This window comes from Pelophylax lessonae, assembly GCF_965119305.1.
Source record: "Pelophylax lessonae genome assembly, chromosome: 7".
Classification (NCBI taxonomy): Eukaryota; Metazoa; Chordata; class Amphibia; order Anura; family Ranidae; genus Pelophylax; species Pelophylax lessonae.
This window is the reverse complement of record NC_138774.1, coordinates 92,669,222-92,693,354: the sequence shown is the minus strand read 5'-3', so window position 1 is coordinate 92,693,354 and position 24,133 is coordinate 92,669,222. Positions and strand designations below refer to the sequence as shown.

Below are 24,133 nucleotides of genomic sequence, written 5' to 3'. Positions count from 1 at the left end.
ATTTGGGGCACCATGTCATCTGCTGGTGTTGGTCCACTGTTTTTTTATCAGGTCCAAAGTCAACGCAGCCCTCTAGCAGGAAATTCTAGAGCACTTCATGCTTCCCTCTGCTGACCAGCTTTATGGAGATGCTGATTTCATTTTCCAGCAGGACTTGGCACCTGCCCACACTGCCAAAACTACCAATACCTGGTCACATGATCATGGGATCTCTGTGCTTGATTGGCCAGCAAACTTGCCTGACCTAAATCCCACATAGAATCTGTGGGGTATTGTCAAGAGGAAGATGAGATACCAGACCCAACAATGCAGACGAGCTGAAGGCTGCTATCAAAGCAACCTGGACTTCCATAACATCCTAGCAGTGCCACAGGCTGATCGCCTCCATGCTACGCCGCATTGAGGCAGTAATTGCTGCAAAAGGGGCCAAAACCAAGTACTGCGTGCATATGCATATTTATACTTTTCAGAGTTCTGATATTGTTCTATGTACACTCCTTGTTTTATTGATTGCATGTACTATTCTAATTTACGGAGATTGTGGATTTTGGGTTTTCATGAGCTGTAAGCTATAATCATCACAATTATGACAAATCACGGCTTGAACTATCTTGCTTTGCATGTAACGAGTCCTATCTCGTATATTCGTTTCCCCTTTTTAAGTTGTATTACTGAAATAAATGAACTTTTGCACGATGTTCTAATTTTTCAAGTTTCACCTGTATATTTTAAGAACATCTTGGTATAGTTATTGATTGCCATTGCATCTCTAAATATAATCTCTAAATATAACCTATTCAACTCTTTTCTGAATTTCTGATACATAAGGTTAAACTGATCTTATAAACACTAAATTATTTTGGTGCTGTGCATTATAGAGATGATGATTATTTATTATTATTTTTTTTACAACGCTCTTGATTTTGAGTTATAGCATTGTTTACAATTTTATAGCTATTTTTATTTGTGTCTAACATTTTACATTTTGGATCTTTCAGCTTTTTGTTGTTTTTAGAGATTATGATTGGCTGCTAGAGGGAGTTCTCAGTGCAATAATTATGACAATCTTTTGTTTCCAATTTTTATTATTTTAAGAAAAACATGTAATACAATTACAAACTCATTTGAACATGACAGTGGATATTACCATAAGCGTGCAAAGGTATTTTTTTCAATATAAAACCTGATGTACAATATTACAGAATATATATTGGGTACTGTACATCCACAACATATTTCTCTGAAGCAGCTAAACAACATTAATAGTTTTTATATAATTATAGATGTAAGCATGTCTCATCTAACTCTGTTTCTCCATCAGTCAGGGGACGAGGAAGATGGAGGAGAGGGAAAGACACCAGCTGAAGATCCTTTTGCCAATCTTAGCAAGAAAGAGAAAAAGAAGATGAAGAAGCAGGTGAGTGAGATGTGATTTCATTCTTTGATATTACAAATTTAACTTATTGATCAACTGTTAAAGTGGACTTCTGCACAAAAATAACTTGCACCATTGTAATCTTCCCCCTCCATGTTATAAAAGAACCTGCCTTTTTAAAAAATTGTTTTTTATTTACTTTTTTTTCCCATTTGACCCACACCCGCCTTAAATTCTGCCACCTCTTGTATACTACTGGAATGTTGACATCACATGTCCTAGGAGGCAATACTTTCCTCCATTCATAAAATCGATGGCAAAATGTAAACCGACACACTGCCAGATCTTTCCATGCAAAATGTGTCATTGGGAGGCCACCTGCAAGACCCAGGAAGAGATGGCCAGCTCCTGATGAGGAAGATAGTGGCATGGGATAGGACCTGTAGTAAAATAGTGGTGGGAGAAAAGAGGACAGGGCTGGATCCACTGGGCTTGTAAGTATAGTTATGCAGCATACAGTGAAGGAAAAACGTATTTGATCCCCTGCTGATTTTGTACCTTTGCCCAATGACAAAGAAACGATCAGTCTATAATTTTAATGTATATAGGTGCATCAAGATTCAAAAAGCCCAACGCTACTGATTCATTCACGCACTAGCAGCGCTAAAGTCCATGAAATAAACATGAATCAATCTCTAAATCTGAGGATGAATATCACAGTAAAGGGAAGTCCAAGCATGCAGTCCCAGAATGTAAGGAGATGATGTAAACGGGTATATCCTTGCAGACACCCCAAAGCCTTCACCACACCGCTGTGTGCACCCTTATGTGGGGACACTTACCAGAACTAGTCTGTAAAAAAGCAGAATACAACCAGTGGGAATGCCTTTATCGCCTTAATCCTCTGCGTTGTATCTCTGACAAGGACCGCCAATGGATATCACATGTAAAATCCCCTCACCAGCATAGAAAGGGTATATATGGGAAATGAAAAAGCAACATAGCGTAGTCCAGCTAAAACACGTATGCCTTTATTCCCAATATTTACCCTTCAAACATTGCACTTACAATATAACAATTCTTTGTAAACATGTCAGCAAGTTAGCCTGTTGGTTCCTACCGCTCTCTCCCGTCCTAGACGAATACAGCCCGGTACCTGGCCGTGAGCCTCGGGGGATCGCGTGTCACCACGGCTTCCTGCGTGATTGCGTCACCACGCCCTGACGCGTTTCGTCATCAAGTGACTTCCACCGAGGGCGTGGTGACGCATCGCAATCACTTCTATTTACCTAGCTGCAAAGAGGCGGAGACAGCAATATGCCGATCATGTGGTAGGGTAATGACCGTCCCACTTCCGCCCTCTTCCTCGCAGCCCATCATGTATAATTTTAATGGTAGGTTTATTTTAACAGTGAGAGACCGAATAACGACAAAAAATCCAGAAAAACGCATTTCAAAAAAGTTATAAATTGATTTGCATTTTAATAAGTGAAATAAGTATTTGATCCCCTATCAATCAGCAGGATTTATGTCTCTCAGGTGTCTTCTATACAGGTAAAAAGCTGAGAATAGGAGCACTTCCTAAAGGGAGTGTTCCTAATCTCCGATTGTTACCTGTATAAAAGACACCTGTCCACAGAAGCAATCGCGCAATCTCATTCCAATCTCTCCACCGTTGCCAAAACCAATGATCTGTCCAAGGATGTCAGGGACATAATTGTAGACCTACACAAGGCTGGAATGGGCTACCAGATTATCGCCAAGCAGCTTGGTAAGAGGGTAACAACTTGTCAATGATCTCAAGGCAGCTGGAAACATAGTCGCCAAGAAAATAAGTGGTAGCACATTACGATGTGAAGGACTGAAATCCTGCAGCGCCTGCAATGTCCCCCTGCTCAAGAAAGCACATGTACAGGCTGTCTGAGGTTTTCTAATGAACATCTCAATGATTTAGAAGAGAACTGGATGAAAGTGTTGTGGGCAGATGAGACCAAAATCAAGCTCTTTGGCATCAACTCAACTCGCTGTGTTTGGAGGACACTGCATCAAAGGGACAATGAACGGGGCCATGTACTGTAAAATCTTGGGTGAGAACCTCCTTCCCTCAGCCAGGGCATTGAAAATGGGTTGTGGATGGGTATTCCAGCATGACAGTGACCCAAAACACACAGCCAAGGAACAAAGGAGTGGCTCAAGAAGAAGCACATTAAGGCCCTGGAGTGGCCTAGCCAGTCTCCAGACCTTAATCTCATAGAAAATGTGCAGGGAGCGGAAGTTTCAAGTTACCAAATGTCAGCCCCGAAACCTTAATGACTTGGAGAGGAACTGCAAAGAGGAGTGGGGACAAAATCCCTCCTGAGATGTGTGCAAACCTTGTGGCCAACTACAAGAAACGTCTGACCTCTGTGATGGCCAACAAGAGTTTTGCCACCAAGCACTAAGTCATGTTTTGCAAAGGGGTCAAATACTTATTTCACTCCTTAAAATGCAAATCCAGTTATAGTTTTATTTGAAATGCGTTTTTCTGGATTTTTTTCTTGTTGGTTTGTCTCTCACTGTTAAAATAAACCTACCATTATAATTATAGATTGATCATTTTTGTCACTGGGCAAACATACAAAATCAGCAGGGGATCAAATACTTTTCCCTCACTGTAGCACGAAAGGTAATTGTGGAAGGAGGCTATCCTTTTTTATTGGGAGGTAGAAGTTTCTCTTTAACCACTTATGGACCAAAATTGCGCACGCTTGAGCAATGACGACAAACATTGGTATTTAAAAATCCCCGTAGGCTCATGCTCATAGAATGGTACCAAACTACCATACTTCATCTCCATAGGCGACGCTTTAAAACATTTCTACAGGTTACCAGTTTAGAGTTACAGAGGAGGTCTAGGGCTAAAATTATTGCTCTCACTCTAACGATCACGGCAATACCTCAAATGTGTGGTTTGAACACTGTTTACATACAGTGGGTACGGAAAGTATTCAGACACCCTTAAATTTTTCACTCTTTGTTATATTGCAGCCATTTGCTAAAATCATTTAAGTTCATTCTTCTTCCTCATGAATGTACACATAGCACCCCATACTGACAGAAAAACACAGAATTGTTGACATTGTTGCAGATTTATTAAAAAAGAAAAACTGAAATATCACATGGTCCTAAGTATTCAGACCCTTTGCTGTGACACTCGTATATTTAACTGGAAGGTGCTTTCCATTTCTTCTGATCATCCTTGAGATGGTTCTACTCCTTCATTTGAGTCCAGCTGTGTTTGATTATACTGATTGGACTTGATTAGGAAAGCCACACACCTGTCTATATAAGACCTTCCAGATCACAATGCATGTTAGAGCAAATGAGAATCATGAGGTCAAAGGAACTGCCTGAAGAGCTCAGAGACAGAATTGTGGCACGGCACAGATCTGGCCAAGGTTACAAAAAGATTTCTGCTGCACTTAAGGTTCCTAAGAGCACAGTGGCCTCCATAATCCTCAAATGGAAGATGTTTGGGGCGACCAGAACCCTTCCTAGAGCTGGCCGTCCGGCCAAACTGAGCTATCGGGGGAGAAGAGCCTTGGTGAGAGAGGTAAAGAAGAACCCAAAGATCACTGTGGCTGAGCTCCAGAGATGCAGTCAGGAGATGGGAGAAAGTTGTAGAAAGTCAACCATCACTGCAGCCCTCCACCAGTCGGGGCTTAATGGCAGAGTGGCCCGACGGAAGCCTCTCCTCAGTGTAAGACACATGAAAGCCCGCATGGAGTTTGCTAAAAAAAACACCTGAAGGACTCCAAGATAGTGAGAAATAAGATTCTCAGGTCTGATGAGACCAAAATAGAACTTTTTGGCCTTAATTCTAAGCGGTATGTGTGGAGAAAACCAGGCACTGCTAATCACCTGTCCAATACAGTTCCAACAGTGAAGCATGGTGGTGGCAGCATCATGCTGTGGGAGTGTTTTTCAGCTCCAGGGACAGGACGACTGGTTGCAATCGAGGGAAAGATGAATGTGGCCAATTACAGGGATATCCTGGACAAAAACCTTCTCCAGAGTGCTCTGGACCTCAGACTGGGCCGAAGGTTTACCTTCCAACAAGACAATGACCCTAAGCACACAGCTAAAATAACGAAGGAGTGGCTTCACAACAACTCCGTGACTGTTCTTGAATGGCCCAGCCAGAGCCCTGACTTAAACCCAATTGAGCATCTCTGGAGAGACCTAAAAATGGCTGTCCACCAACGTTTACCATCCAACCTGACAGAACTGGAGAGGATCTGCAAGGAGGAATGGCAGAGGATCCCCAAATCCAGGTGTAAAAGACTTGTTGCATCTTTCCCAAAAAGACTCCTGGCTGTATTAGATCAAAAGGGGGCTTCTACTAAATACTGAGCAAAGGGTCTGAATACTTAGGACCATGTGATATTTCAGTTTTTCTTTTTTAATAAATCTGCAACAATGTCAACAATTCTGTGTTTTTCTGTCAGTATGGGGTGCTATGTGTACATTCATGAGGAAGAAGAATGAACCTAAATGATTTTAGCAAATGGCTGCAATATAACAAAGCGTGAAAAATTTAAGGGGGTCTGAATACTTTCCGTACCCACTGTATGTGGGCGCGACTTGCGTATGCGTTTGTTTCTTTACACGAGCTCGGAGGGACTGGGCGCATTAAATTTTTTCTTTTTTTTATTATTTATTTTACCTTTCATTTTTACACTGTCCCTTTTTAAAAAAATAAATAAATAAAACACCCCTTGTAATATAAATAAGCAGGACGGGTCCTCTTTTTTTTTTTTTTTTTTCAGTGTGAAAATAATGGGCCCTTTAAGTCTGTTGGGAGGAAGCGACGTAAGACGTCGCTCTGGTCCTCCAAAGCCATAGAGTTGAGTGAGGGCCATCTTGCCCTCATTCAACTTCCTGCCTGGGACATGGGCGGACCGGATAGTTTCCCCCGCTTCCGCCGGCTCCAGTAAGCGGGGAAAAGGACTGGGAAGTGGCGGGAGGAGGGGGGGGGGCAAATCTGCCACTGGTACCACTTTTATGTGGAAGACGACCGCCCGCCTGTAATATAACACTGGTATTTAGCGTCAAAGTGTCTACATTACGGCGGGCAGTCCAGAAGTGGTTAATTTATTTGGCACTATGGGCCTAACCTCCTACTGCCGTGAAGGTCTGCATTGACTAAGCATTCCTTGTTTTTGACCAGGGTGTCGTGTCAAAAAAATACCAGATTTGCTTGAAGGATCATATTTGATAGATCTGTCAATCTTTGTTATAAACAGTGGGGCAGCTTTTCAGAAGTTTTGTGAACACTCTTGCTACTGGATTTTTTATTTTTTTTCTCTTTTGCTTTTTTTTTACATTAGGGTGGTTCATTTGGGAAAGTAGAATATTTCTAATAATCCAATCCAAATTGAAACTCTCACCCTAATGGAATTTCTTTGGGTCTTGGGTTCATTTCGCTTTTAAACTGGTTCTTTACCTTTTTAAAAAAAAAAAATATATATATATATATATATATATATATCTCAGCAGCTATAAATACTGTAGCTGCTAACTTTTTTTTAAAAAAAGGACCCTCTCCTGTCCAAGGGTTCAGCGTCTTCCTCATCCGAAATGGTTCCTCAGCAGTCTTCAGGTCCTGGTGCCGGCATGTTTACCGTGGGCAGCTGGCTGTGTTTCCTTGCGGCTTCACATATGGCTGCTCATGCGCAAGCCTCGCTGCCCTTTGTGAATGGTCCCGCAGCCTTCTGGGACATGTGACATGTCCCAGAAGGTTGCAGGCAGAGAGATTAGAATTTCTGGTGGATGCGCTGTGGCATCCGACCTTTCAAAACCAGGTACCCCCCCCCCCCCCACCACACAAAAAAGGGCATTTTGCGATTCGGCACTGCGTGACTTTAACGGACAATTGCGCGGTCGTGCGACGCTGTACCGAAACGAATTTGGCGTCCTTTTTTTCCCACAAACAGAGCTTTCTTTTGGTGGTATTTGATCACCTGTGCGATTTTTTGATCACGCGCTATAAACAAAAAAAGAGCGTAAATTTTGCAAAAATAGCAATATTTTTCCCTTTTTTTTATATGAAATTCCCCCAAAAAAAATGTAAAAATCAAAATTTTTTAATATTTTCGGCCAATTTGTTTTATGCTACCTATGTTTGGTAAAAAAAATCGCAAAAAGCGTATTTTGATTGGTTTGCGCAAAAGTTATTGCGTTTACTAACAAAGGGAAAGATTTTTGTCATTTTTGTTGTTTTTTTTTTTTTAACGCGTAATGGCGGCGATCTGCGATTTTTTTTTTTTGCGGTACTGCGACATTGCGGCGGACAGATCGGACCCTTGACTGACATTTTTGACACTTTTGGGGTTACCAGTGACATTTCTACAGTAATCAGTGCTATACATATGCACTGTTACTGTAAAAATGCACTGGTAGTGAAGGGGTTAACTTTATTTGAGAGGGAGGGGCTGTGTGTGTCCCTAGGGGCGTGATTCTAACTGTGATTGGCTGTGGCTTCAACTGTATGCAGAGTGATCAATGGATCTACATAGTAGATCCATGTGATCAGCTCTCATACAGAGAGGAGAATGACAGGCAGCTTGTTTACACAAGCTGCCTGACTATCTCCCTCTCCCCCGCCGATCGCAGAGTGGCCGGCGGCGATCGGGTCCGCCGGTCACACGCGCGGGGGGGTCCGTGACCACGCGGGAGCGGGAGCGCGCCTCCGGCGGCGCGCGCTCGCTCCCTAAACCCTCACAGGCGAGCGACGTAGACCTACGTCACTTTGCCTGTGAGGGGCTGACCGCCCACGTAGATAGTCGTGCGGCGGTCGGCAAGTGGTTAAGGTCTATCTTTTGCCAAATGTTTACATTTCTGATTTGTTTCTAACATGCAGAATAGTCACATACAGTTATGTCACGTTTTTAAATGAACTGTTCAAAACATATTTAATGGAGTTGCTTTTGTCATGTGGTGCTAGCTCTTGTCCATCATCCTTACTTCAAGAGGCGCATACCTGCATCAAAATGATCATTTGTTCACAGAATAAGAAAAAGGAAGGTTTACATGAAAATAAAACCTTGTGACATGGACCATATAACCTATGTGATGCATAGTTTGGTGTTTTGTCCAAGCATCCTGTAATGAACAGGACCTTCGCCATTCCTAAATCAGTAATCTGGTGATCCTGGAAAACACTTGCCGGTGATGCTAAACACCATCCTTGATGTCTCTTATACACAGCAGTATGTAAAAACCAGGCCAGTACTCAGAAGATCCTTACATCCACCAATCAGATACATACTTGCCTTGGAAGTGTGACTAATGATGCAGGGAACACACAAAAAATTGTAAAGTGCAAGCTTTTGAGACAATCCTATTAATCCTGTATACTTTGTTTTATTGTTTTGCCTGGAATTGCCCTTTAATAAAACTTTTCCCATTCTCTTGATTCCCTGTTTCTTACTAACATTGACCCCTCACTGTCATGTGTCTCATAGATGGATTATGAGAAACAGGTGGCAACAATGAAAAAGGCAACGGCAGCAGAGAACGATTTCTCTGTTTCACAAGCAGAATTGTCATCCCGCCAAGCCATGCTGGAGAATGCCTCTGACATCAAGGTAACTGTGACAGGTCTGGCTGTTAAAGCATATATAGTTCAGTTGGGTTGAAGGGAACTCAGGATGTCCATCACTGTTACTGAAAGCCCTGTGTATGTATTATCACATGCTTGGTTATGATCTTAAGAGTAACTCCGCTTTTTGTGGAGGGAAAAAAAAAAATCATTCCCCTCCTGGGTGATCTATGTACATTGTGGGGATTTTTATTAAACTTAGTTGCTGATTCCTATTTTTTGTTACTCTGAAGAAATAGCCATTTGTCCGTGTCCATGTGCAGAGGGAATCTGTATGGGAGTGATTTTCTAATTGTTAATCAGCTGCCGCACCTGCAGGCAGTGGTGTATTTAGGTTTTGTGCTGCCCTAGGCCTGACTAAGCTTGTGCACCCCCTAATTTAAATATGACCCCTTCCTGTAAAGGCCACACTGTTTATGACCTATTCTGTCATCTGTAAACCACAGTGTATCAGTGCTCATCAGCATAGCCTCATCAGTTCCCATAATTTCAGCCTAATCAGTGCAGCCTTATCTGTGCTGCCTCATTACTGCCCATCAGTGCAACCTTATCAGTGCAGCATATCGGTTTTAACCCCATCAGTGGCCACCAGTACAGCCCCATCAGTGGCCACCAGTGCAGCCTATCAGTGCCCAATAGTGCAGCCTAAGATATTTGGACTTGTGTTTGCTGCCACTGATTGTAATTATAGGAATATTTCACTTATTTGTATAATGACTAGGACATCCATAGTCATACAAATAAGTGAAATAATCAATTGCAGCAAAACACAAGTCCAAATATCTTATAAGATTGGAATAATCTTACTAACCCAGTGACATATTGCAATAGCACATATGAAGTAAGCAGGTCCAAAATATTATTGCTATCCTATACAATTAAATGTCTTAATTGTATATAATGCAATTCAATATGCTCGCTCAAGGACAAGGATGTTTAAAGAAATAGAAAATATATTATTGACATGATGCTTGCCATACCTGGGGCAGAGGAGGGTAGGTGGAGCATTAGGCTGCAGTGCCACACTTATTAGCATTGGGGACCGTTGGACCAGTTGTATTAAGTGTGGTTGGCGGCCTTCGGTCTGTCCAAATGTCCTCACCCCCCTGTATTATCATACCGGCATGTAGCAGTGTGACCACTTTATGTGGGTGCCAGACTGATTTGCCTCCTGGACCCTGCCCTCTGGCCCAATTCGCCCCATGAGACTGGCACAATACTAAAAGTGTAGCGCAAGCCGACGGGGACCCTTTTCGTGCGGGAGCCAGGAGGAGGCTGTTTTTGTTTAGTGCAGGGCGCAGCTTTTTTGCTGCCCCCCTGCAAAGTACCACCCTAGGCCTGGGCCTTGTCAGCCTAGGCCAAGATACAGCACTGCCTGCAGGGCTCTAGTTTGGAAAGTGGCACCTCACAAAAGTGGAGTTTACACTTTTAATGCAACACATTCAACTGAGCGGATTACAATAGACGGCCCAGTACATTGCAAATATTTTGGCAGATGCAAAAAACATTTGCATCTGGGCAAGGCTTTTGAAGTTCAGAATAAGAACCTACATGTCCAAGTACGAGATTTACAGTTGTTTTAGATATTATTTGGTGTTGACCTTTAAATACCTCAATACTGCCATACGTATATGAACAGCCTTGTGTTAAGGTGGTTCTAACCAGGATCATGGCTGCAACTACAGTTGTGATCCCAGTACTATTTATTTCAGTAGGCAATTCTCTTTAAAGTGATTGTAAAGTCTCGTTTTTAAACAAACAAACAAAAAAAAAACCTGTTAAACTTACCTGCTGTGTGCAGTTGGTTTTGCACAGGGCAGCCCACATCCCCCTCTTCTCAGGCCCCTCCTTCCTGTCGAGTGCCCCTACCGCAAGCAGCTTGCTCTGAGGGCACCCCAGCCGAGCTGCAGCTCCGTGTATTTCAATTCAGACACGAAGCTGGTGTTCAGCCCTGCCCTCTCTCTCTCCTATTTGGTTAACTGACTTTGACAGCCATGGGAGGCCCATGGCGCCACGGCTGTCTCAGCCAATCGGGAAGGAGAGTCCTGGACGGTCGAGGGACTTGTGGACATTGTTGGATTCTCATACTGTAGGAGCAATGTTACATTTAAGTGATAGTGTGCGGGGGAGCCAGGCACTAGATTAAAGAAGTATAGTCAAAGCTCATTTGGCTGTACTTCTATGGATTACAGGAGTGCAGTTTATTCGGCACTCCTGTGACCCGTTTTCAGCAGAGAGTGGGCTGAAGTCCACTCTCTGCTGTCGTCACAGAAGTCAGTCCAGGCTCCACGTTGTCATGACCACAGAATCTGGATCTGCCAGATCCCTGGACTAACATCCGACCACTCGGCCCCCTCTGCAGCCCAGCTCTCTAGTGAGCGAGGAGAGGGCAGACCAGAGAGCTGGGACTGACGGGCAGCAGCTCTTAGCTCACGGAGCTGTGAGAACCTGATCGCCGATCGCTCGATTCTCAGTGTAGAGGCTCTGGGGGACAAGATGCAGCATCCACCTAGGTAGGTATAAATCTAAAAAGCATAAACCCATACATCTCTTAAGCTGCTGTTTTAGAGGAGGTCAGTACCTAGCGTGAGGGTGGTTCAGCCGAGGATAGTTTAGGTTGGGAGGGTTTTATACAATTTGATTTATTCCTTTTTTTTTAAAATCAGAAACAAAGTTTATTGAAGAAAACAAAAACTAAAACTTACAGGCTTCACAAAACATACAGTATTCCTCTGCAATAAGAGAATAGACAGTCAAATAGCAAGTGTAAAGCACTCCCAAAAGAACACATCTCCAGCAAGATACATTCAGCTCAGTTTTTAGAGTTCCAGGGCATGCCGGGTAGTCCCCCTTTCTCTAGCGCTCATTGACAGACGTAGTCCTCGGTGATACACCACCTTCGGGTTATGTTGCCTCCACAGGAGCAGGACTAGACAGGAAATTAAAAAGCTCTGGCCACACCCTAGGGGCAGTCCCAGAGGGTATATCCTCTCTCTCTCTCTGCCTCAGCAAATCAGTTATTTTCTGTCTAGTTAGGAGTAAGGACCTAGATACCTTGCTGGGATCTTAGGTCCTGGCAAGATTTTTTTCTTAAAGGATTTTTTAGACAGCTTTTTTTCTCCAGTGTTCCTGTGAGATCTTCAAGCAAGAAAGCTGAACTGGGCGACGGGCTGGATGTTGAGATCCGGTGGTCACCCCAGTTCAGCCTACGAGCGCGTGCAGGCCATAGCTCCGCGCTGGGTCGGCCGCGACAAAGTCCCATTAAAGGACTGACCCCGCGAGTTAAACGTCTCGCTGAAACGCCAAAGACCATGAGTCACGGCGTCCATATCGGTCGACAGCCCTCCCGCCCCGGTGGAGAGGGGTACTGTCAGGAATTGGTGCCCGCCTGGTTCCGGTATGGTGAGTAGTATGTTCCCCCTTTTCCCCTGACGGGTCTTGTGGTGAACGCGGGCCCCTCTCTGTATGGTAAGATAGAGTCCCCCTCTATCCTATAAATGACACAGATCCTCCTACTTTGAGTGTGATTTTATGTGCAAAAAGCCAGGAGGCTTGGTTTGGGAGCTAACAATCTAATTGTATACATGTTAAAAAGATTATAATCTGTGGCATTCTGGGAATCTTACGGTGATAAGAATAGGCTACCTACCAGTCAGAAGCCACGGACATGTAGACTGCCTTCCTAATCAGATCTCCAGCTATTAGCAGGCCTCCCGAATGGCCATGCGGTCCGCCAGGGCCGGTACCGCCAACCACGCCAAATCCCCATGCAGAGAGAGTGTTGTGTGCCCTGCAGCACACCGCTATTCAGTACAGGCCGCCGCCATTTTTTTTGCTGGATCGCACAAGCCGCCATTTTGGCGTAGCCTCGTGTCTCCAGCATGGGGGCGGCCATGTTTGAGGTGATCCAAACACCTCATGGAGCTAGGGGAGGCGCCGGAAGGCGTACAGAGGGGCGGAGCCGCCTCCTTTCTTTCCGGGCAGCCAGCCAAAAGACTTCCTGTTTGTCAAGACAGCGCTGTAACCTGTTGCAGTTAAACTCTGAGCATCAAGTGGTGAGCCTGGGGGTCTATCTCTCTCTCTCTCTCTCGATCGATAGGGATCCCTAGCAGGTAACACTAAGGGGCTTTTTGTGGCGCTGGGGGTCTGAGAAGAAAAAAAAAAAAAGTTTTTTATTTTTGAATTATATTATCCAGGAAGTGACTGGAATTATCATGGACCCTGCCACACATATTCCCCCACCTGTTTCCCTCGAGGGGGCCACGGGACCCGCCGGTGCACAGAGTGTAGAGTCATTTACAGCAATTTTGGAGTCTATGGTGGCTCGGGTGGAGGCGGCCTGTCAGGGACGGGGGTCAAGGAAGCGACCCCCGCCTACCCCTATACTATCTGACACCTCTGACTCTGATTCAGAGATGGTCACTGCAGTTGCAGGTTCCTCTGCAAAGGCTGTTATCCCAGGTAAAGCCCCCTCAGACAGTGAGGAGGACGCTTCTTCTCCTGCTATAATTCAGGAAGAAGCATTGGTGGACGCACTAGTTGTGGCAGTGCAGGAAACCTTAAAACTTGAGGCTTTACCGGCAGAGGCAACTGAAACAGAGATTCCTTTTGGTACTAATAAGCCCATCAAAACGGTGAAGGTTTTTCCTGTACCCAAATGTTTCGGTAATCAGATTAAAGGAGAATGGGAGCATTCTAAACGTACCTTCACTATTTCCAAGCGTATTGCTAGACGCTATCCGTTTGAGGAATCCATCATTAAGAAATGGACGGTACCACCAGTGGTGGATCCACCTATTTCCAGGCTGAATAAAGCCACGGTTATCCCAGTGGAGGACACTTCGTCCTTTAAGGATCCGGTGGATCGAAAGATGGAAGCAGAGTCCCGCACCATCTTCTCTCTGATAGGGTCAGCATTTAGACCAGTAATTGTTATTGGTCTAGTTTCCCAGACACTTATGGAATGGGCGAAAATGGTACGCCAAGACCTTAGGGGAAAAGATATTCCCCAGGAGACATCTGATTTGATGGAACAGATTATACAAGGGCTACAGTTTATCTGTGACGCAGCCTTGGACACTACTCCCTTATTAGGGCATGCATCTATGTCAGCGGTGATCCTCAGACGTGTGCTGTGGTTAAAATGCTGGTCAGCTGACCTAGGTTCCAAAAAGACCTTGACAAATCTCCCTTTTCAGGGGAATCGTCTATTTGGGGCCAACCTAGATGAAATCATCAAGGATGCCACTGGGGGCAAGAGCACTTTTTTGCCACAGGCTGCTAAAGCTAAGGGACCTCGCAACAAGCGAGGACCTTTCTTTACCGCCCATACAGGGCGCCCGGCTGGTACTAGCGGGAAAGGCAAGACTCCTCCAGGAGGGTTCAAGAAGGGCTGGTCGGACAAGCAGAGGACCAACCCAGCCAAACCCGAAGCAAAGGAGTACACAGCCTGAAGGTGCGCCCCCACCCGGTTTCAGGGTGGGGGGACGTTTTCACCGCTATTCAGGACATTAGATCGAGCTTCAACCACTACTACCGGTGCGATTCTTCCCTTCCAACATTTAAGTACTACAGGAAGCGGTAGTTACCGTTCCTTGAATAGATCTTTTCCTTTACCTTTTCCTAAGATTAGTCCCTATACCTCACAGGAATCGGATCTGGTTGACCAGATAGGCCAAGTAGCCTCTAGTCGGGTGACTTCGGTCCCTGAGGTTCAACCAGAAAAGATCACCCTTCCTGATAACAATCAGGTATCTGATAAATGTGTGGGAACAGAAAACGACCAGACTTTCTCGGATGGTCGGGGCCAGATACCTCTAGGGACGCCTGGTTCAGATTCTATCAGCGCCAGTGGTCCTAGAAATTCTAGGCTGGCCTCCTCAAGCAGGCCTGGCCGACTTGGACATGCTAGTCGCAGACGTTCCGTGGGAACTTCGTCTCAGGGAGTGTCTGTGGTCTCAAGGACCAATTTACCATCATGCTTTACAGTCGCTGGGTTTAATGGCCTGGCCATTGAGACCCAAGTACTGAAGGACAGAGGTTTGTCTACTTCAGTCATTCCTACCCTTATTAAAGCAAGGAAAGCGACTTCCAGCAAGGTCTATTATCACACATGGAAGACTTATATTGCGTGGTGCGAATCTTTAGGATTTCCTCCACGTACCTATTCGGTGACTCGAATATTGGCCTTTTTGCAACAAGGGGTTGAGCAGAAGCTAGCCTTGAGCACCATCAAGGGTCAAGTTTCAGCATTAGCAATCTTCTTTCAGAAACCTTTAGCTACCAAGTCCTTGGTGCGGAATTTCATCCAGGGGGTGCGGCACCTGGCTCCTCCAGTCCGCGCGCCCTTACCGCCCTGGGATCTTAATTTGGTTTTGTCGGTTCTACAGAAACCTCCCTTTGAAAACATCAGGGAGATTCCCTTGCTTACTTTATCCCAGAAGGTGGCCTTCTTGGTGGCTATTACTTCTGCTCGCAGGGTGTCAGAACTGGCTGCATTATCATGCCAGTCCCCATACCTAGTGATTCATAGGGATAAGGTAGTACTTCATCCTAAGCCATCTTTTCTTCCTAAGGTGGTTTCAGATTTTCATCTGAATGAAGATATTGTACTACCTTCCTTGTGTCCTCAGCCCAAGCATCATCGGGAACATGCGTTGCATTCCTTAGATGTGGTTCGGGCAATCAGGGTATACCTGAAAGCTACGGAATCATTCCGTAAGACGGATTCACTTTTTGTGATCACGGATGGCCCCAGAAAGGGTTTGCCTGCATCTGCCGCGACCATTGCCAAATGGATTAGACAAACGGTGGTACAGGCTTATTCTATTAAGGGTCAGAGTCCTCCGTTCCCTGTTAGGGCGCACTCCACTCGAGCGCTCAGTACTTCCTGGGCCTTTCGCCATCAGGCGTCAGTGGTCCAGGTATGTAAGGCGGCCACCTGGTCGTCGGTACATACCTTTACAAAATTCTATAAAATTGATGTGACGGCATCGGCGGATGCCTCATTTGGCCGCAAGGTTTTGCAGGCCGCAATTTGAGGAGACCGGTGGTCTACCTCGAGGGTTTTTTTTTTTCTGTTTGAAAAAAAAAAAAAAAATTTTTTTTTCTTTTTTGTTGAGTCTCATCATTAAGGATGAGCATTGTAAACTTCTAGTTGGCACCGGTTGGGCCTTCTAGATTGGGATTTGATTTCCATTTTCCCACCCCTCATTTGTGATACTGCTCTGGGACGTCCCGAAGGTGCTGTATCACCGAGGACTACGTCTGTCAATGAGCGCTAGAGAAAAATGGATTTTTGTAAAATCTTACCGTAAAATCCTTTTCTCTTAGCTCATTGACAGACGTAGTCCCCGCCCCTCTGTTTTTGAGTTGGGTTGGGTTAAAATCTCTAAAGACTGCTTTTTCACATAACTGATTTGCTGAGGCAGAGAGAGAGAGAGGATATACCCTCTGGGACTGCCCCTAGGGTGTGGCCAGAGCTTTTTAATTTCCTGTCTAGTCCTGCTCCTGAGGAGGCAACATAACCCGAAGGTGGTGTATCACCGAGGACTACGTCTGTCAATGAGCTAAGAGAAAAGGATTTTACGGTAAGATTTTACAAAAATCCATTTTCTCCCCCCCCCCCCCCCCCCACCCGACCGCAATTATAGCAAGGCGTTACTGTAGCAGACGGTCAAGAATCAAGTCTGCGGGGGCCAAACCCGGCTGTGCCAGCCACCCACCCCAAATTTTTTCATATCTGAGTGGCACACCTCTATGTTGATAAATCATGCGTTCACATCTCAAAGTAGCACCCGTGGCGTGCACCCACATCTCCAGCGTAGGGGGGGACGGGGATGTCCAGTGCTGCAGAATAAACTTTTGGGCGTGAAACAGTGCCTTGTACACTGCCATTCGAACGTTGACGTCTGGCGAATATTCCTCCACCATACCAAGAAGGCACGGCTTTGGATCTACTGGTACAGACAGGAGAAATGCAGCATTAACGGTCTGGACCACCACCGTCCAGTACCTGTGGAGCTTGGGGCAGCACCACAGGAGGTGAATGAGGTCCCCGCAATCCCTGTTACACCAGGTACACAGTTAGTCCGTCCTTTCGCCCATCCAATGAAGTCGGAGGGGGGTGCGATGCACCCTGAGGAGTATGTACAGTTGCGAGAGCCGTTGCGCAACGCTTAAAGAGCAATGTTGATTTATTCCTTTAATACAACCAATCAACACTGTGAGGTCTTACATTTTCTAGTCAGTTGCAGAAAGCTGGACATGGTATTGATATACTATAAGTCTAAAATTTGTGTTTTCCCATCTAGTTGGAGAAGTTCAGTATCTCTGCCCATGGCAAGGAGCTGTTTGTGAATGCAGACTTGTTTGTAGTTGCTGGTCGGCGCTACGGCTTGGTGGGACCTAACGGGTAAGTAATCCATTAACATTATTACATTTTTTATAAATTACTGGAGTACACAGCAAGGTCTGAGCTGTACATGCTCACTGTGTACAAGGTGCTGCTTTGTTTTTTTATTCTTATATAATGGTTATTTTTTTAGACTTCGTTATTTTTTAAAATCTGTTCCTCTGGGTGTTTTTTTTTTTTTTTTTTTTTTCTCCCTTTTTAAGCAAAGGAAAAACAACTCTTCTAAAACACATTGCCAACCGTGCCCTAAACATTCCCCCCAATATTGATGTTCTTCTCTGTGAGCAAGGTATGTCACCTTCTACCATATTGCCCATAATGTATAAAACCTACTCATTTGTTCCTGATAACCCGTCTCCTCTTCTATCCTGCAGAGGTTATCGCTGATGAAACACCGGCTGTCCAATCTGTCCTCAAGGCCGACACAAAGCGCCTGAAGTTGTTGGAGCAGGAAAAGAAGCTGCAAGCTCGCCTTGAGAAAGGAGATGACAGTGCAGCAGAGAGGCTCGAGAAGGTGATGACTTGAAACTGGACAAGGGTACCTCTCACTAAAAGTCTGTAAGATGATATCTGAAGGTTTTGTCCTGTTCTAGGTCTATGAGGAATTACGAGCCACGGGAGCCGCCTCAGCAGAAGCCAAAGCCCGCAGGATTCTGGCCGGTCTGAGTTTCACTCCGGAGATGCAGGACCGAGAGACGCGGAGGTTCAGTGGAGGCTGGAGGATGAGAGTGTCATTGGCCAGGTATCTGCAGATATCTTGTTCAAACATACATTGCATTTTATGAGCAGATGGCTTTGGTTATAAACCTCTCTAGGTTTATAACAGCAGTATTGCTTTAAAAGCCCAGTTTACATTTTTTCTTTTTTTATTTACAATTTGTGGCGACTTTACAACTATTATTGTGGGACACCAAGCCATTTAAATCTATTGACACAATAATTTGAAGGTGCAGTGAATCATGTATGTTCTATATTCTGTAGTGCAATATATACTGTGCCAGTGTCCGGTGATCTTCCCTACAGAATGGTTCCCAATCGATAGAAAAATACAGTTCTTATAATATGCTTATTGAAGGTGATCAGTTTATTGTTAATAATTTGATCGTTATTGATTGTGGCAAAATAAATGATTCTGTGTACAGTTTATCTGCTTCCCTGTTCCAACTTGGTGACTTAAAACTATTGAAGCTAAAGGCAGCCAGGTAGCTAGCATTTTCAGAAGGTGGTCTGGAATGAAAGCCCTGTTTTTCTGTTCATGACAAGAGTTTCCTAACAAAGATAACCTCCATAGGAAACATTTCTAAATTTGCGTATGGCAGACAGTTGTTCAAGTATGTAACGGCAAGCAAGAAAAAAATATGATCGTCGCCTTGAAATCCACTTTTACAAATGTTAGAATAACTCAAAATGTGTACTGACTTGAATTAATACTATAGGACTCTTGTAAAGTGTCCAGCCGTATTCGTTTCTCTTGCCTCACTTTTCTGTATATTCTGTGTTCCAGGGCTCTCTTCATGGAACCTACCCTCCTTATGTTGGATGAACCAACCAATCACTTGGATCTCAACGCTGTCATCTGGCTTAACAAGTATGTGTTTTACACGTGTGCAATCATTGTTGGGGGGTAGGAAACGGTAGTTGTCAATACTGCTCTCCAAACATAAATGAGTCCTCATTACTGATATGTGCTTCATATTTCATATCTCATTTATCTCTCCAGTTACCTGCAGGGCTGGAAGAAAACCCTCCTCATAGTCTCCCACGACCAGGGCTTCCTGGATGACGTGTGTACGGACATAATGCACCTTGATCAGCAGAAACTGTACTATTACCGGGGAAACTACAGTAAGTATTCTGTTCCATCACCTCTTCAAAATAAATATACCAAAGCTTAACTATATGCAATATTACAAACCTCACAAATGAATGCACCTCTGCATTCATTAATAAATCATTAAAGAATTGAATTATAAGTAGCTGAATTTAACTTGGGATCATAGGAGAGATCACAGTGTTAGAGGGAGTAGTAGCACAAAGAGCCAGTCAGTTGAAGTGCTGACAAGTAGCATGCTGATAGAAGAGAACATTAGGTAAGCTGATTGTTGTGCTGCTTCTCCTTCACTGTCCAGTCAAAGACTAGAGAAAGGTCCATGACAGGCAGGGCTCAGAGGAACTCCATTGAATGTTGCTGACATGAATTGATGCACTGCCAAGTGTTTTTTTTTTTTTTTTTTTTCTGATGGATCTTTGTATGATGGGCTAGGACAGTGGGACACAGAAGACCTAGGGGAGGTCTAAGTCCTGCTGTGTGGAAAATGAGATAAATAAAAGAAAAAGGGTTAAGTGCAGTTACTGGAAGGCTTGACTTTCCTTCAGACATTGGGCTATTGATCTCGGCTTGGCATCCTTAGTAGGTAGATGCTGCAGGATCTGGTCTACATTTGTTTATTTTGTTTTTCTACATAATTTGGGAAATTCACCGCTTTTCCGACGCCACCCCCCCCCCCCCCCTCTTTCCTACTACTTTTGGATATTTTTTTTGTCGCTCTAGCAACGGGTGCCTATTCCTAAGAGGCTCTTTCAGCCTGCCCCCGTACTTCTAAATTTTATTTTTTCCAAGGTGAAGTTCCACTTAAAGTGTATTTCCGCTTTTGCAGCTAAATTTGAGCAATGGCTAACTGCAAGAACGTCTCAACTAGCTCAGTGTGGGCTGCGTACTGCATAGTGTGGACAGGGTTAACTATGGCAAATGCAGGTTCCCAGCTACATCAAAACAGAATGTGTTTTCTGAAACGCATTCCAGAAAGAGTGTCCAAAAAAGATGAGCTGCAATTTTTTTTTATTTTTTTTATTTATTTTTTTTGTGCTATATAAAAGGGAACATTTAACAAGTGTAAAGTATTATAATAACTGCAAAATGGAAATATGCTTTAACTGTATTACTACTTTTGCATCCTTTATATCTGTACATGTTCTCATTCACACAGCATAGCTTAAAAATATTTAAAATTTGCAGCTTAATTTTTCTACTTGTCCTGTTCTGAAAGTTTCAAAACTTAATCTTTCCCCTTCTTTGTAATGGTAAGGAGGGGTCGGACAGATTTTTATTAATTGTAAACTGGAGGTGCACACTGTACAAGAAGAAATCTGCACCAACTGGGTAAATGAAACTCTCAGCTACAATTAGGGAACACAGCTGCAGTTACTAGAGGACAAATTGGTCTGAAATATAAAGTGTGACCTTATAAATACTTCTAAAAATCTAAATTTAAAAAAATGTGTAATAAATATTCATTCTTGGTGCAACAACTATATCAAGAAAAAAAATAAGTGAATCATTAAACACATGTGTCCCCACATGTGAAAATAATCCTAAATGTGCCAAAATAATTCATAAAAGTTTGTATTGGGCACAAATGTGCAGTTTAAATGATGCACTGTGCACACTTTTTCACAAGTCTTATGTGTAGGCTTTAATTTGTGTGTGTTTATATATATATATATATATATATATATATATATATATATATATATATATATATATATATATATATATATATATATATATATATATATATATATATATATGTGTGTGTGTGTGTAACACCCCTGTTAAAATGTCAGGTTTTTGTGATGTAAAAAAAATGAGACCAAGATAAAAAATTTCAGATCTTTTTTCACCTTTTTAATGTGACCTATAAACTGTACAACTCAATTGAAAAACAGACTGGGATCTTTTAGGGGGGAGTAAAAATAAAATAATGTGGTTGCATAAGTGTGCACACCCTCCTATAACTGGGGATGTAGCTGTGTTCAGAATTAAGCAATCACATTCAAGCTTATGTTAAATAGCAATCAGTAAACACCTGCCATCATTTTAAAGTGCCTCTGATTAACCCCAAATAAAGTTCAGCTGTTCTAGTAGGTCTTTCCTGACATTTTCTTAATCGCATTCTACAGCAAAAGCCATGGTCCGCAGAGAGATTCAGAAGGATCTCATTTTTTTAACGGTATGAGTCAGGTGAAGGATACAAAAGAATTTCCAAAGCATTAGATATACCATGGAACACAGTAAAAACAGTCATCAAGTGGAGAAAATTTGGCACAACAGTGACATTACCAAGAACTGGACGTCCCCCCACAACTGATTAAAAAAAGACGAGAAGAAATCTGGTCAGGGAGGCTGCCAAGAGGCCTAAAGCAACATTAAAGGGGCTGCAGGAATATCTGGCAAGTTCTGGCTGTGTGGTAGATGTGACAACAATCTCCCCAAATTCTTTATATATCTGGGCTATGGGGAAGAGTGACAAGACTGAAGCCTTTTCTTACAAAGTAAAACATCCAAGCCCGGCTAAATTGGGCAAAAACACATCTGAAGTCTCACAAAAGCATGTGGGAAAATGTCTTCTGGTCTGATGAAACCAAGGTTGAGCTTTTTGGCCATAATTCCAAAAGATATGTTTGGTGCAAAAATAACTGCACAGCAAACGAACACCATACCCACAGTGAAGCATGGTGGTGGGGGCATCATGCTTTGGGGCTGTTTTTCTTCAGCTAGAACAGGGGCCTTAGTCAAGGTAGAGGGAATTACAAACAGTTCTAAATACCAGTCAATATTGGTACAAAACCTTCAGTCTTCTCCTAGAAAGCTGAACATGAAGAGGAACTTCATCTTTCAGCATGACAATGACCCAAAGCGTACATCCAAATCAACAAAGGAATGGCTTCCCCAGAAGAAGATTAAAGTTTTGGAATGGCCCAGACCTGAATCTTATTTGAAAATCTGTGGGGTGATCAAAAGAAGGCTGTGCACAGATGCCCTCACAATCTGACAGATTGGAGTGTTTTTGAAAAGAAGAGTGGACAAATATTGCCAAGTCAAGATGTGCCGTTCTTATAGACTTATACCAAAAAGACTGAGTGCTGTAAAAAAAATCAAAAGGTGCTTTAACAAAGTATCAGTTTAAGGGTGTGCATACTTATGCAACCATATTTATTTTAGTTTTTCATTTTTACTTCCCTCCACCTAAAAGATTTCAGTTTGTTGTACAACTGAGTTGTATGGTTTAGAGGTCACATTAAAGGTGGAAAAAATTCTGAAATGCTTTATCTTTCTCTTTTTTTTTTTCTCATCACAGAAACCTGAAATTTTAACAGGGGTGTGTAGACTTTTCATATCCACTGTGTGTGTGTGTGTATATATGTGTGTATGTATATTTCTCACAGAAGTGAGTACACCCCTCACATTTTTGTAAATATTTTATTCTATCTTTTCATGTGACAACACTGAAGAAATGACACTTTGCTACAATGTAAAGTAGTGAGTGTACAGCTTGTATAACAGTGTAAATTTTCTGTCCCCTCAAAATAACTCAACACACAGCCATTATTGTCTAAACAGCTGGCAACAAAAGTGAGTACACCCCTAAGTGGAAATGTCCATATTGGGCCCAATTAGCCATTTTACCTCCCCGGTGTCATGTGACTCATTAGTGTTACAAGGTCTCAGGTGTGAATGGGAAGCAGGTGTGTTTAAATTTTGTATTATCGCTCTCTCATACTGGTCACTGGAAGTTCAACATAGCACCTCATGGCAAAGAACTCTCTGAGGATCTGAAAAAAGAATTGTTGCTCTACATAAAGATGGCCTAGGCTATAAGAAGATTGCTAGGACCCTGAAACTGAACTTCAGCACGGTGGGCAAGCCCATACAGCGGTTTACCAGGACAGGTTCCATTCAGAACAGGCCTTACCATGGTCGACCAAAGAAGTTGAGTGTATGTGCTCAGCGTCATATCCAGGGGTCTATGGGAAATAGACATATGAGTGTGTGTGTGTTTTTTTTTTTTTTTTTTGTGTGTACTTAGGTATGTGAGGCATCAATGTTGGGTATCATAGCCTACATTATGGTGCAAGTTCAGAGTGCTGTACAAATTCCTTAGTAATCGCCCTAGATGTTTAAACAGGTTCCAGCCAGTGTCATTAGTACAGTGACCGTATATATTTTTAGTACTGATCACTCTATTAGTGCCACTGGTTCCCACAAAGTGTCAGATTGTTCGCCGCAATGTCGCAGTCCTGCTAGAAGTCATTCATCGCTGCCATTACTAGTATTAGAAAAATAAATACATTTTCCAGTGTATATATACACCATAGCTTGTAGATGCTACAACTTTTGCGCAAACGAATCAATATATGTGTATTGCGGTTTTTTATTTATTTATTTTTTGCCTTTGCCTGTCTAGTGCCTTTCAACTGCCCTCACTGGTGTGATCGTACACTAGTGTACTGTTGATGGAATATATGGCAGAGAGAAAAAATGCTGACACTGACTAGGAAATCTAGCCACCTGACTGTCGTAGTATTGTTGAAGATGGACACCAAACTGTACTTTATTCCACCCTGAAGAAAAATGAGGTAGCAAGCCTTAATTTGCTGCTTTTGTCTCTCTAGTGGCATTTAAGAAGATGTACCAGCAGAAACAGAAGGAGATGCTGAAGCAGTATGAGAAGCAAGAAAAGAAACTGAAGGATCTGAAGGCAGGAGGGAAATCTGCCAAGCAAGCGGTGAGTAGATGTGATTGTTAGGAGGCTGGATCTTTTCAATTTGAATCATTACTGGAACAAGTAGACAAAGGTGTTCACTGAGGTTATATACACTCACCGGCCACTTTATTAGGTACACCTGGCTATTACCGGGTTGG

General features: G+C 43.3%; 1 protein-coding gene across 1 annotated transcript in view; it reads left to right on the top strand.

Annotated features, from left to right (window-relative positions):
- Positions 1-24,133, top strand: part of ABCF1 (ATP binding cassette subfamily F member 1) — a 100,013-nt gene that overhangs the window by 51,901 nt on the left and 23,979 nt on the right. The window contains exons 13-21 of the mRNA XM_082264137.1: positions 1,322-1,417; positions 8,881-9,003; positions 17,330-17,430; positions 17,634-17,719; positions 17,805-17,944; positions 18,024-18,172; positions 18,935-19,018; positions 19,151-19,275; positions 23,884-23,996. Coding sequence (XP_082120263.1) covers positions 1,322-1,417; positions 8,881-9,003; positions 17,330-17,430; positions 17,634-17,719; positions 17,805-17,944; positions 18,024-18,172; positions 18,935-19,018; positions 19,151-19,275; positions 23,884-23,996 — 1,017 coding nt within the window. The remainder of the gene's footprint in view (positions 1-1,321; positions 1,418-8,880; positions 9,004-17,329; positions 17,431-17,633; positions 17,720-17,804; positions 17,945-18,023; positions 18,173-18,934; positions 19,019-19,150; positions 19,276-23,883; positions 23,997-24,133) is intronic.